The 14,482-nt window shown below is 36.8% G+C and overlaps 1 protein-coding gene across 3 annotated transcripts in view; it reads right to left on the bottom strand.

Annotated features, from left to right (window-relative positions):
- BCAT1 (branched chain amino acid transaminase 1) overlaps positions 1–14,482 on the bottom strand; it is an 87,198-nt gene that overhangs the window by 48,857 nt on the left and 23,859 nt on the right. For all 3 annotated transcript variants that reach the window (XM_072653479.1, XM_072653480.1, XM_072653482.1), the window contains exons 4-5: positions 8,715–8,825; positions 4,814–4,933 (exon numbers count right to left, since the gene is read on the bottom strand). In XM_072653479.1, the coding sequence (XP_072509580.1) occupies positions 4,814–4,933; positions 8,715–8,825 (231 nt within the window). The remainder of the gene's footprint in view (positions 1–4,813; positions 4,934–8,714; positions 8,826–14,482) is intronic.

The following is a 14,482-nucleotide window of genomic DNA, read 5'->3' as shown; positions in this document are numbered from 1 at the left end:
ATGGAGTGAGAGGTCCGTCTCACTGGATGCAGAGCGGAGTCCAGCCCAGCCCAGGAGGAGGACTGGAACAGGCCTCAGGGGTGGAATCCCCAGTGGCAGTAACAGCGGTTTGCAGATCCCTCAACCTACAGACACCAAAGGTCAGTGAGAGTGTTTTTTTCAGCTGCCTGAGAAGGGAGCGGGGGTCTTCCCACAGCTCCAGCCTCAGGCAGCTGTGGCAGCCACTTCAGGGGCCAGTAGCTCCCATACCAGCCCAATCCAACTTGTAAAGCCCCTGGGGGATCTGAGCAGCTGATCTTTATCTCACATTGAATGGCAGCCCTGCCCCCACCTAAAGCCCCTGGGGGATTTGAGCAGCTTATATGAATCTCAGCCCCCAGTGCTGGCTTGGTGGAACTGGAGGCCAGGAGGTTGTGGAGAGGAAACTACTACTCACAGATTCTGGGCACAAAAGTTTCTTGTTGCTCCCAGACCAGTGCACATGCTTGATTGTGCCACCTTGGAGGAACTGAGATCTTACAGATCCCCAGAGTATACCCTACTCTTGACAAAGGACCCAAAAGTCAAGTAACTGGTTGGAAAAATGCCCAAAAAAGGGAAAAAGATAAGACTATAGAAGGTTACTTTCTTGGTGAACAGATATCTTCCCCCATCCTTTCAGATGAGGAAGAACAATGCCTACCATCAGGAAAAGACATAAAAATCAAGGCTTCTGTAACTCAAACATCCAAAATAAATATTCAATGGCCTCAGCCCATGGAAGAGCTCAAAAAGGATTTTGAAAATCAAGTAAGAGAGGTGGAGGAAAAACTGGGAAGAGAAATGAGAGATGCAAGAAAAGCATGAAAAGCAAGTCAACACCTTGCTAAAGGAGACCCATAAAAATGCTGAAGAAAATGACACCTTTAAAAATAGGCTAACAATTGGCAAAAGAGGCTTAAAAAGCCAATGAGGAGAAGAATGCTTTAAAAAGTAGAATTAGCCAAATAGAAAATGAGTTCAAAAGGTCACTGAAGAAAAAAGTTGTTTAAAACTATTTTGGTCAAGCTCTACGGATTGCCTTAAGAATCCAAGTCCATAAGGAATTTTAAGAGAAATTATTTCTCCCTCACATTTTGGGACATACAGTGCCAAATAGAATCTTTAAGCAGCATAAATGGAGAGTAATAGGTAATAAGCCTAGAAAGGTAGGTGGACGTCTGATTGTGCTGGGCTTCATATGCCCAAAGGAGTTTGTATTTTTCACATGAGAAAACATGGAACTGTCCAAGAGCATAAGACAAGCCTGGGAGAGCCAAGAGGAAAGCTGCTCACATAACCCCAAGAAAGCTCTTACCTTGAACTCCTGAGGCAAGGACCCCAACTTAAACTCTACTTGATCCAGGTCCAACCATGCCTTGTACCCTAGAAGTGATACTCCCCACCCTCATTGCAATTACCGTGACTCTGAGCTTCAGTTAACAGTTTACAAGCAAAAAAACTCAAGTGCCCAGTGACAAATAGCAGAAGTAATTGTTAATGTAGAACTGGGCTAACACTTCTAGAAGATACAGTCTTTCTAAAAAAAAGTGAAGACTAAATGCAAAAGAGAAGCAATAACGAGAAAGGGAAGAAATTATCTGTCAACCCTATCTCATATAAACATAAAGGGGATTATGAAAAGGAAACTTAAGCACAAAAAGGTATCACAGGAAATTCACTAGAAAATTACAACAAAAATGAGATAACAAAAGAGCAAAGAACCAACACACTGAAAAAGTATTGTGGAGGGAAACAAATAATTTTGAAAAATCTCCTGGGAGAAGCTTCTTCAACAAATTTCTCTGATTCCTATGAATGGTCATGGGGCAGCATAGTTCAAATGAAGAAATGAGGCTGAAGGTTAGGACAGAAATAACTCTCAAAGAAGAAACCAATAAACCAAACAAGACACGAGAGAACATAGGTGATGCAACTGAGAAAAATCTCCAAATCAACAGAAGGTATGGAAAGAAAATAACAGATCTGGAGCACAAAAATACAAATATTTGAGAAATGTTAAACTAAATAAAAGATAATAATAAGTTTGAAAAACTACATAGGAGCCATAAAAGCTGAGGAAACTGAATATTAAGATAGGATAGGAAGAAAAGTAACATGGTAATTACAGAGGATATTAATGTTCTTCCTGAATTGGATAAACGTTGGGTTAAAACCAAAATGATGAAATGTAATTGGGTTAAATGTAAAGTTTGGCAATTAGATTTAAAAAAATCAAATTCTCAAGTACAGGAAGCTCAAGCATAGGCATGGCTAGCAATGAAGTTTAAATGAAAAAGACTGAGGAACAGTGTATGTATATGTGTATGTGTGTGTGTGTGTGTGTGTGTGTGTGTGTGTGTGTGTGTGTGTGTAAACTCAACAAGTAATATTTTAGAAATGGCAGCACATCCAGAGGAGAGTGGCTCATGATGGTGAGGAATCTTGGAACCATGCCAGATGTCAGTTGAAAGAACTAGGGATATTTAACCTCTTTAAACTTGAAGGGAACATGAAATAGGTGATAGGGAACTTCAGATATCTGAAAAATTGTCACATGGAAAGATTACATAGTGTGTCTCAAAAATCTCATAACAGTTTTAAGTTTTAATAAAACATCAGTAAGTTTTGTTCAGCTTGACATTGGCTAACCCTACTAAGACTAATACATGAAAGTTTCAGAAAGAAAGAATTTGCCTTAATAGAGGGCAAATTTCCTAACACAGTTGACATGAAGTGAGAAAGGATTGATGTCTCATCAGGTAGTGAGTTTGTCATCTCTGGAGACTGTTTAATGGAGGCTAGCTTACAACTTGTCAGGGACTTTGTAGATAAAAATCATTCTATAGGTTTGTACTGAATAGTCTTCAGGGTCCTTCCAACTCTAAGATTCAGTGAAAAAGGTAAGTTAGATGTTTAAATAGATGGAGGAAGGCATGCTGGATACAGTACCAGCCTTGGAGTAAAGAAAATCTGGTCCAATCTTACCTCACACAGCTACTAGCTAGGTGATCTTGGGTAAATTTAACATCGCTGAACCTCAGTTTTCACCTATAAAATGGGAATAACACCCAACCTATGGAGGGGTATCAAGTGAGATAACACATGTAACACTATTAAAATGCCTGGCAAACAGTAAGTGCTCAATAAATGCTTATTGACTAGATTATGAATTGATTGTTTCTACATTACAATTACAGTAGCACTGATAATTAAATAATGTGTACTAGATATGGAGATAAAAATACACAGAAAAGTTTGTGAGTACCAAAGGAGAAAAGATAGATTCATGAAGGAAAGCAGCAATTTCAGGGAAGCCTTGGGATGTATGCATTTGTTACACAATTCCACCAAGTTTTAAAAAAGTTTGCAAAGCACTTTGCTCACAGCAGTCTGGTGAATTATATCATGTGAGTCTTGTTATCACCATTTTACAAATTAAGAAAATAAAAATAAGACTGATAGATGTCAAATATGTGCCATGGTCAGACATCTATTAAGGACTGGGCTACTTAACTCAAGGAAAGGGAAGAATCCAAGAGTTTCTTCTTTGAGAGATAGCTAAAAAAGGATACATTTCATTGTTGCAGCTTGTAGATTAGAAAGATGTGTAGACAGAAAATAAGTAACTTTGTTGTCACCATGTTTAAATCAAGTTGGTAACAGGCTATCCAGTCTTGCAGTTCAGCACAAGCAGTAACAATGTAATACCACTGCCATGGGTCTGTTTTTGTTAAAAAAAGTCTTCTTCTCCCTTGCCTTCTTACAGATATTGTTACACAATAAAATTTCCTACAATTCCTGATTTATGTGACTTCTGAAAAGTAAGATAAAGATTCTAGAACTAGAATGATATCAGCAAAGTTTGGGGCAAACAAAGGGACTGATACTACACCTTTTTCCTTTCCCACAGCTTCCCATCTTTTGTTTTAATATTGAGTGAAAATGATAAAACTATCAACAGCTAAAATCTGATCCTTCTGAAATTCCTAAATTAATCAAATTTTTAAGTAAGCCCCTCTAAATCAAATTACATTATAAACAACAGCAGGAAATGAATCCTAATTACATGGCTAATTTTTAGGGTCTCATCACTTATACCAGTATGATACAAAGAGCTTCTAGCAAGGGTATGCAGGGTTGTTATACCGTAGAGTGGGGGAGTGGATGTGTTACTTTCCACAGACCTGTCTAAATAACTGTAGTATTATTCTACAAATTTAGTAAACAGTTCAAATAAACTTCTCAAATTGGCCCAGTTCTAGGTCGTTAAACTGCCTGAAGTGTGGATGACAGTAATCAGATCTAAAACTGGAAACAATATTTAGAGTCATCTTTACCAACCCTCTCGGTTTTTCTGACCTACTGGTGCCAGCTACCTCACTGGGGAAAGAACAAGTAGCAGCACACTTTCCAAATACAATACAACTTACTCCCTTACCTGCATGACCCCAGTTCTTTCAGATTCCTTTAGCTGAGGATGCCTTCTACTGCAGGGGATTGAGGCAAAGAAACTGGTACCAGTAGGTCTGATAGCCTAAACTCACAGTTCCCTTGCCGTCTCTTGCTAAAAAGAATAGTAGTGCCTGAACAGCAGAGGTCACAAAGGTACATACACATAGGAGAATAATTTCATACTATTGCTACATAAATATAAAAACAAATATTTATTGATGGGATACTAAGGTGGTTACGTATTTCAAATTACGAACTGGAACAAGAGACAACAGTTTGGCAGAGGGGGCAAAAATGAAATTTATACACACACACTCCACTCCAAACACCCGTGACATACCTCAGTTCCAATAAGGGTCGGGCGAACATAGAGGCTGGCTGATGTTGAATATGGAACCCATTCCTGATCCAATCTCACGAGTTCTTGTATGCACTTTAAAAGTTCTTTCTTGTCAAATTCCTACAAGGATGGGGAGCAAAATAAGGTCACAAGAAAAAAAGGATCAGAATTTCCTCACAAGCCTTCAATTCAGCAAGGCTTTATTAAGCCTTTGTATGGACTAGGCATTGAGTTAAACAGTGCGTATAAAAGACAAAATAACAACAAAAACAGTCCCTGCCAATAAGGAGCTTACATTCAACTAGGAGAAAATAATAATTGTACATATATGAAAATATACTTTAAAAAAACACAAAGTAACTGGGAGAAGTGGTTAGTACTAATATGTTTGGGAAGAAATTTTCTAGACTGTAAGAGCCACACTCCTGACTCCAGGAAATGATGTCAAATAATAACAATACCTTAGATATATATAGCACTTAAAAAAACTTTCTTTGAAACAACTCTGCAAAATACGTAATTAAAAAAAATATTATTCCCCTTTTACAACTATGGAACAGAGGCTCAAAGAGGCTGTGTCTTACTCATGGTAATGTGATTAGGATGTGAAAGAGCTGGGACTCACCCTCAGGGACTTCAAAATTCTAATCCATGATCCTTCCCAGGAGGTATTCACTTTTCTGTGTGTCATGAACCTCTTGGGTATATGGTGAAGCCTATGGATTCTTTCTTAGAATAATGTTTTTAAAGGCTTTAAATTAAATTAAATTACAAAGGACCCCAATTATATTGATTTGAAGTTATCAAAATACTAAAAAAAAAAAAAAATCATGGTCCTAAGACTCCTGCCTTAGCCCATAATGGCTCCTAAGTTAAAGAGTACAGAAATATAAAAGCCCTGAACCATAAACAATATTTTCATGCTGTGTACTTTTGGCTTTAAAACTTAGTAAAAATTGTCTCTTTCTAATTCCCCATAGTAATGTTTATTGTAATCAATCACCATGACCTGGAATAGAATTCCCCTGTCATTTCAGATGTATGCTATTGGCCTCCAGGTTCCCAGATGACAGCTGCCTTGTGGCAGCATGATTTCACTTCTTAAGGAGGGGTGTAAGCTTTTATAAGTCATGCTTTAAGAGACTGTAATTATCTCTGTGAGGCGAACAAGCCTAAGAAAGATGAGCATTCTACAAAATGCAACTTTGAAGCATTTTAAAAGAAAGGCAAAGCAAGAATTAGCACATGCTCAGGATCAATCAGACAGAATTCCTAAACAGTAGGGTAATCGTTTATGCTCTAAACTTGTATGTTATCGTGGCCATATGACCTTAAAGAATTAAGGAACTGAGGCAGAGACTTGGAATATAGCTCTCTGTCCCCAGCTTTGAATGCCAGACTCTACAGGCAGATTTTAGAAGGAAGATGAAACGTAAGGAGAAACAACTAATGCCATCATAAGACTTGTTATGATTTGACTAGTAACATCACAAGACATAAGACTTTCAAGAATTTCTTCTAGAAGAAAAAAATTAGCAAACTTATTTCTTTCACTTCCTAATCCTTTAAGTTCCAAATGAGAAGAACATATCATGATTTTACTCCTTATAATCAGTCCTAATTAGGGCCTGAATTTGAGCTGAAACTCAGAAATATGAAATAGAAAATGGCATATTCATTTAGCAGCAGACTGTTAGTAATTCTGATACAAAGAACAGTCATTTATTGACCTAAATAAGCCCTTCTGTGCCTTCCTGAAAGCTGTCATCCTGCAAAAAAAAAAAATTTACTAATCAGCAAATATGAAACTAATAAATTGAAGTGTTCAGTTTAAACAGAAGTATTTTGTTGGTTATAAGAATAAATGCATCTGCTTAATGTTGTTATACTAGTCCACTTTGGGGCTGTAGGGTGTATTAAACAGATTATTAATATCTTGGTGTGCGAAATCTTGATTTGTAATATATCAAAACTCTGATTCAGTGACTTCGGGCTAAGAAGATTCTCTTTTCCATAGTAATTTATAATCCTCACCTTACGCTATTCTGTTGGAAGATACGTTCCCCCAACACAAACCAGTAAGGACATTAGCAATTTAGGGGTCAGCCTTCTGTTCTCTTGTATCCATTGCGGGATCCTTCAAGCTCTCAGCACAATACTTGTATCTTGGCTTCTTCCAGAAAAATCATCATAGCTTTTTACTGCTATAATATATTTTTCACAAATCTTAAAACTATTTTCTCAAATAAGCCAACCAGAATATCCTTTCCATGGATCTCAAACTATTTTACAGAGTCTCACTCTTCCTATTAGGATGTATTGTCCTTCCTTCCCCTTTTCCTATTACTGTGGACTTACTTCTCTGTGTACATGTTTCCTTCCAGTAAAATGTAAACACATGGAGGGCAGGAACCCCTTCATTTTTGTCTCAGATGCATTGGAACTTTTTTTGTTGTTGTTGATTTCCCCAGTGTAATTCTCCCTTTTGAAAATCCCCCCACCAATTCATACTGACAACTGCTTTGCAAAATTTAGAGCTCAGCCTGGAGTGCTGAGAGGTTAAAAGCATACGGTCACACAGGGCACTTAGTAAGTGGCTGCTGAACTAAAAGTGAGTGGAATAATTGCCTGACACATAAAAACATACTTTTTCAAAGATATCAATCAATTAACCAAGAAGCATTTCTTTATTAGGCTTCTCCTATATGCCAGGCATTATGATATGTGCTAGGAATCTCAAACAAAAAGTGAAATAATCTCTACTCTCATGGAGCTTACATTTTAATGGGCAACAAGTTATATAGCTACGTATACAGAATAAGCATAAAGAGAATATGCATGAAGTGGTGGATGATGTCAGGGTCCCACATAAATTTACTTTCCAATTCCAGGATACTACCCAGAGCTCCCATGCAGTGCTGAAGGCAAAGATTAGAAGCAGTTAAATGTTTTTTCCTTTGGTTTTCTTAGGAAGCATATTGAGCTAAATAAATTAGCATTATGGATAGAACTTACTGATAAATCTAACAAATTCTTAATTATAGGATAGTCCATTTCTCCCAGTTTGTGGCAAAGGGATCTTCTCATTTCTTAATGAGAGGTGGAAATTCATTATGGAAAATTACTACCTTTGATATGCTCAGGACATCTTATAGTGAATTCAGCTTACTAGTAAAGGATACCCTAGGTTCCATTTTTAAACATTTCTATCTACTTAGCTTTGGAAAAAGTTTTAAGGTAATTTAAGACTTTTAACATGTTTATTATTGTGAACAGCAATCAATATACTGAAAAAACAGTTACATTTTCTAAGTATCATTTTTTTCTTTTCAATATTATAATTTAAACATATTTTAGAAATATTTTTAGATTTAAACTGATTTCGTCCTTATATATGTTTAATACTTCAGGCTGTATAGTTTTTTTTCTTTTGTTTTATTTCTGTTGTTTTTTTTAAACTATCTTTCAAAACCTATAGGAAACATAAAAACTCTTACCAATTGTTTTACAGTTAAAAAAATAGGAATTCTGACTATTAAGAAAGTAGAAAGTTCCCCAAGGCATTAAGAGACTAAGTGACTTAAATTTGCCTACAGTCCCAAAAAGTCATAACTTGAACCTATGTGCACTTCCCTCTAAGGTTAATTGATTATTCACTAAGTCACACTGCCTCATATTATGCACTTACCAAATGGAATAAATTCACATCCTGAAGATTTTTAGCTGTCACTTCTAGAGAAGAAAGCAGGCAAGAAACAACACCCAGACTATTTAGAACCACAATTCATTTTGCTAGTTCCCTACAATGATACATTTCTTCCAAATTCATGGACATTTCTTTCAAATAGTGTACTGGAAACTCTCTCAATAAAAAGGAATATAAATTGCTTGACTTACGTACAGGCAAAGTTAACCTTGCTGCAGATCGAAGCATCCTGTCCATGTTGAGGTCTGGTCGAAACAGACGGATTTTTTTATCTATTCCTCGATATGCCTTCATTCCTTCAAATAACTGAAGTTTAAAGACAATTGAAAATCTATTACCAATGATGATTAGTAAATAGAGTTCTTGATATCAAAGGACTGACTTCTCCAGGTTTCATATTTCCTTACGTATTTAAATTTGCCTTTTTCTTAAAGAGGGAACAATTATTTCTAAGCATGTTGTTTTTCAGTCATTTCAATCATGTCCTACTCTTTATGACCCCATTTGGGCAAATCTTTTGGCAAAGACACTAGAGTGGTTTGCCATTTCCTTCTCCAGCTTATTTTACAGATGAACTGAGACAAACAGGGTTAAGTGACTTGCCTAAGGTCATACAGCCAGATGAGTCTGGATCTGAAACTCAGATCCTCCTGACTCCAGGCCAGGTGCACTACTTCAAGCTCCACTGTGCCAGATAGCAGCCTGCTATGTCTAAGCAGAGTGTTAGCAAAATCTGGCCAACAAAAACTGGCATAAGAAAGAAGTCACTACTATTACCATCAAATTCAAGGAGCTATCACTTACCTGAGTATTCTGTTTTTCCTTCCTGTCTGTTGATGCTTTCATACTAAAGATTCATAGATACAATGCAACAATGAACATGTATTAAGTGCCTGCTACATGCCAAACCACAATGATCGGTGGTAGAAAGATAAGAGAAAACCAGTTCCCTATCTTCAAAGAATAGAGAGAAACATTTAAAGGGACCTTGGAGGTCCTCTAGTCCAAACCACTAACTTTACAAATAATGGAGCTGAGGTCCAGAGAGCTTAAGTAACCAGTACAGATAATAAGGGTTTGAAGAAGGATTTGATTTAGGTTATCCTAACACTAGATCCAGGGTTCTGCCCACTCTGTGATGCTAACTCCATCCATGAGCAGGCTTAATAAAGGACAGAAGGTGATCTAACTTAAAATTTGGATATTTATCAATAGTTCTGATAAGGGAGAACAAAATAAGTTAAAACTGTTGGCCAAAATGAAATTGAGGCCTTTTACTTATCCCTGATACCTCTACTCTATGTCGTTTCTCATATACACTACTAAATCTCCCATCTCTGTGCTTCTGCACTGGCTTTCCCCTTTTCTTGGGAATTTACTCTCTCCTATCTCTCTTATCTCTCTACTTAACACTGTGGCTCTCACTTCTCTACCAAGGTGCTTCCACTATACAAACTGAGTCACTCATAGTGAAGACATATTAGATCTTCAAATAACCATTTACTTAACACTCCAATAAAGAGATGGTACATGTATCTATTTATATATACTACCTTTTCTGATAAAAATGGGACCCTCATGAATGTGTTTACCAGTCAACTAAAGAATACATTAGTTTTAGCAAAAGACATTTAATCAAACAGCATAACAAAAGAAGTGACAAGAAGACTGCCTTGTGAACATGGGATGTGCTCCCTTACTGGTCACACCACAGAAAGGGAATTTACAAAGAGAAAACAGTAAACCAAGAAATATTGAGGACATACATTTAAGAAGCACATGTGGCCAAGAAACACACATAAAGAGGCTTATGCCAGGAATATATTTGGTCAGGACAAATGGATAAAGGACTACATAAAGGACATATGGACAAGGAATATGGGCTGCCAGAGAAAATCATATGTATGATTGCTACAGAGTTGGTGATGTCCTCAAAAATATAACAGCACTATTCTTAGGGATTTTTTTCCTGAGTATTGTGTCTTTAATATTCATTGAATTCATCCTCTCTTCTAAGCATTGATCTACTGGTAGATACTGGGTGTTTCAACTGGCTTGCTTCTCTTTATGAACTTCTCTTCATCTTTTCAGAACTACCTACTAACCAGCTTGCTAGTGTGTAATGAATCAAAATATCTCCCCAACCATAAACCAACACTTTTAACTTGGGGTCTGGGAAACAAAAGCTAGGTAGACAGAGTGCTCTAAAACTAAGATTAAGTATTTCTTTTTTGATTGCCTGCCTTTTTGATGTTAGGCTATATAATTTTAAATACAGAAAGGAAATGAGTTGTGAGATCACAAGGCTTTTTTTTATTTCTCTGGAATAAATATAGCCTATCTTAAGTGACGCCTTACAATTTATTTTATAAATAACATGTTTAAAAGACAGATTTGTAGTAAAGGACACCTGCTGTGATGACTAGGTATTGCAGTGGCTCTGACTCACAAAAGAGCTATGAATACTCCTGTTAAAGAAGAAAGACGCCCTACCAGCTGAAATTCAATAGAGAAGTAGTAAATGACAGTGACAACTGAGAGTGGGAGGTCATCAAAGCAAGCAACTCATGGGACATTAGCAGTTCTATGGGAAAGCTATATGCACCCACTTAAGAGGCAAAGAAATGTTCCAACTCTGAAACAGTCATTGGTATATATGAATATTCAGGTAACAAACATTCTCTTTGCCACTGGAATATTAAGATTCTATGAAAAAATCCATTTGTATATAGAGAGGGAAAAGAGATGATTTAATGTGTGTTCCAGTTTGGTCTTTGAGAGAACACAAAGGCAAAGGTTTTGACTCAAAGAGAGACTTAAAAATTGGATGCTTCTTTTGGGGAACTATATTGAAAGGGCCCTAGGAATATTTAGAACAGAATTTCTCTATCATTTCCTTCTTGTATTTGTTAATATAATGCAAATATGTTGATGATAATTGTAGATTTATGCTTCCTGCTCTTTTATTAAAACTATCAATTATTTCTTCTGAAAATAGGTATAATTTTTTTCCTACTCATATTCAATGCTTACTTTTAAATTTCTTTCTCTTTGTATATTGCTATAGATGGCATTTCTAATACTATGTCAAATAACAGTAGGGAAAGAGGAAATATTTGCTTTACACTTTACTCAGCAAGAATCTATTAAGTACCTGCTAGGTAACAGGCGCTGTTCTAAGTATTAAGGATACAAAGAAGGACAAAAACAGTCTCTTCTCCTAAAAAGATCAGACTAATGGTGGAAACAACACACAAATAACTATGTACAAACAAGATACATACAAAATACATTGGATATAATTTCAGAGGAAGGAATTAGCATTAAGGAGGATCAGGAAAGAATTCTTGCAGAAGGTTAAGATTTTAGCTGAGATTTACAGGAAGTCAGGAGTAAAGATAATGTAGAAGAGAATTCTAGCCATGGAGAACAGCCAAGGACTCACATAGTACATAGAAAATGCATGGAGTTGTGAAGTGGATTATCTTTTGTGAGGTAACCAATGTCCCTGGATATGGAGGGGAGGGAGTAAAGTGTAAGATGACTGAAAAAGTAGGAAAGAGCCAGGTAGTGAAAGATATTGAATGCGAAACAGCTGATTTTATTTTGGAACCTGGAGGCAAAAAGAAGACATTTGAACTTATTAAGTAGGAGTTGACAGAGGGCATATCTATTTTAGGAAGATCACTCTGGTTGGGGAATGGAGGATGAACTGTACTGGTGAGAGACTGGAGTTAAGGAGAACAACCAGAAACATATTGCAATCTAATAGGCATGAAATAATGAGATAAAGTAAGGTGAAAGCAATGTCAGAGGAAAGAAATGGGAGTATATGAAAGATGTTATGAAGGTAGAATCGATAGGATTTAACAACAAATTTTAAATCAGAGGTGAGAGAGTGAGGAGTCAAGGATGACACCTGAGTTGCAAGCCTGAATAACTGGAAAGATGATGATGCCATCAACAGTAATATATAAGTTAAAAAGAGGGGAGGTTTTGATGAGAAGAAAGGAGTTCTGGTTTTGAACATGTTAAGTCTGAAGTGTCCAAAGGACACCCAGTTTGAGATATCCAATAGGCAGCTAGAGATGTGAAAGTGGAAGGCAGGAGAGAGGTTAGCACTGGATATATAGAGTTGATAATTATCAGTAGAGAGATTGTGACTGATTCCATGGGAGCTGAGCAGATCACCAAGTGAAATGGTATGGAGGGAAAAGAGGCTCAGATCAGAGCCCTGGGGGATACTCACAGTTAGTGGATGAAGACCCAGCAAAGGAGACTGGGAAGGAACAGTCAGTCAGGTAGGAGAACCAGGAAAGAGCAGTGTCACTTTACAAAGAAAATTTCCTCAGAACAATGCTTCAAGGTTGGTAATGCAATATCATTATCCCCATTTTAGAAATGAGGGAACTGAGAGAGACAAGATCAGACAGAGGAGCCAGGATTTGAATTCCAATTTTCTGAATCCACAGTTAGAATTCTTTTCACTTTATCATGATTCCCCTCGAAGAGTATGACCTCAGCATTTTGGAATCCAGTAAAACCACTGGTTGGTCCTATTCAAAAACCAACAATAACAACAAAAAATTACTATAACAACAAGTGGTAGCTAGTGGAGTATACCCAACTCTAACACGTAAATTTCTCTAATTCCTTATTGGTCCTCCTCCACCTTTCACATGCTAAGTGGGATGAAAGGATTCAAAGTTTATATTTATTATTTTATATTTGTATATTAAATAAAAGTGGGCATATGAAAGCTGGGCAAAGAACAAAGGAAATATCAACTCCAAAATTTCCTAGGAACTCAGAAACAGGTTAGGGTCACTTGTATTCTGACAATTTTTAAAAGTGCAGAAATTCAGTATCTGGCTAGAGTATGGTTCAAGTTAGCAATTGTTAAAAACTCTTAAGCAGGAAACATTTACTGAATGAGAAGGTAAATGCAATAAATGATCATAACAGAACGTTAGCTCAACAGAAGACAAAAGCAGAAATATTGAAATTACAATAGTCCACTTATAAACCTGGGTCACACTCTCCTACCAACATGCATAGTATCCTTGGAGGAGAGTGGTGATATGCTTGTAGAGAACTAGAGGGAGGCATGAGTGGTAAAGCCTACATGTTTGGGATAACTTAAAACTCAAAACTTCATGCCTATACACCAGTAGTCTCTTTTAGAGAAGAGTGTAAAATCACTTGGTAAAGTCTCTTTCCTTGGATCCAGTTATTGAGAATTGGGCTGGAAAACCTGTTCTCTAAATCTAATCTTAAAAGATTTGCCCTGCTATATATTTAGGATGGTAAATGAGACAGAGAAAGGAGGGGGAAAAAAGCATGTATTAAGTACCTGCTCTGTCTCAGATACTATGCTAAACAATTTACAAATATTATCTTATTTGAGTCTCACAGCAATCCTGGGAAGTAGATGCGATTATTATGCTAATTTTATAATTGAGGAAACTGCAGCAGACAAAGGTAAAGTGAACTATTCAAGGTCTTATGGCTAGTAGGTGTCTAAAGTCAAATTTGAACTCACAGTTTAGGGGGGAGGGGAAAGGAGGTGGAAACTTCTCAACTTGGGTACATAAAGAATTAGTTCATAGAGAGGGGAGACTAGCATACCTGTAGAAGACTCAAGATTATGAGTAGAGGACAAGTTCATTTATACCTTTAGGAAAAATTGGATAAAAAATACCATTTCAAGAACATGGGCATATGCCAGTGTATGCATATGCACATATGCTCATGCATATACATACCCTGTCCAAAGGAAAGTGAATGGTCTGTCTAAGCAGGAAATTCATAACTTCAGGAATAATCTGCTTATGACTTGCCATATAGTCATCACCTGTCCTAAGTATATATACTATTCCTACTTTCTCTAGTCCCTTGAGCTTAAGAGGCACTAAGACCTCCTAAAAAGGCACCATCATCCCCTTTATTTGTAATTTAGTCAC

The sequence above is a fragment of the Notamacropus eugenii genome, chromosome 3, assembly GCF_028372415.1.
Source record: "Notamacropus eugenii isolate mMacEug1 chromosome 3, mMacEug1.pri_v2, whole genome shotgun sequence".
NCBI lineage: Eukaryota > Metazoa > Chordata > Mammalia > Diprotodontia > Macropodidae > Notamacropus > Notamacropus eugenii.
The sequence above is the reverse complement of the archived record's forward strand: the minus strand, read 5'-3'. Positions and strand labels throughout refer to the sequence as shown.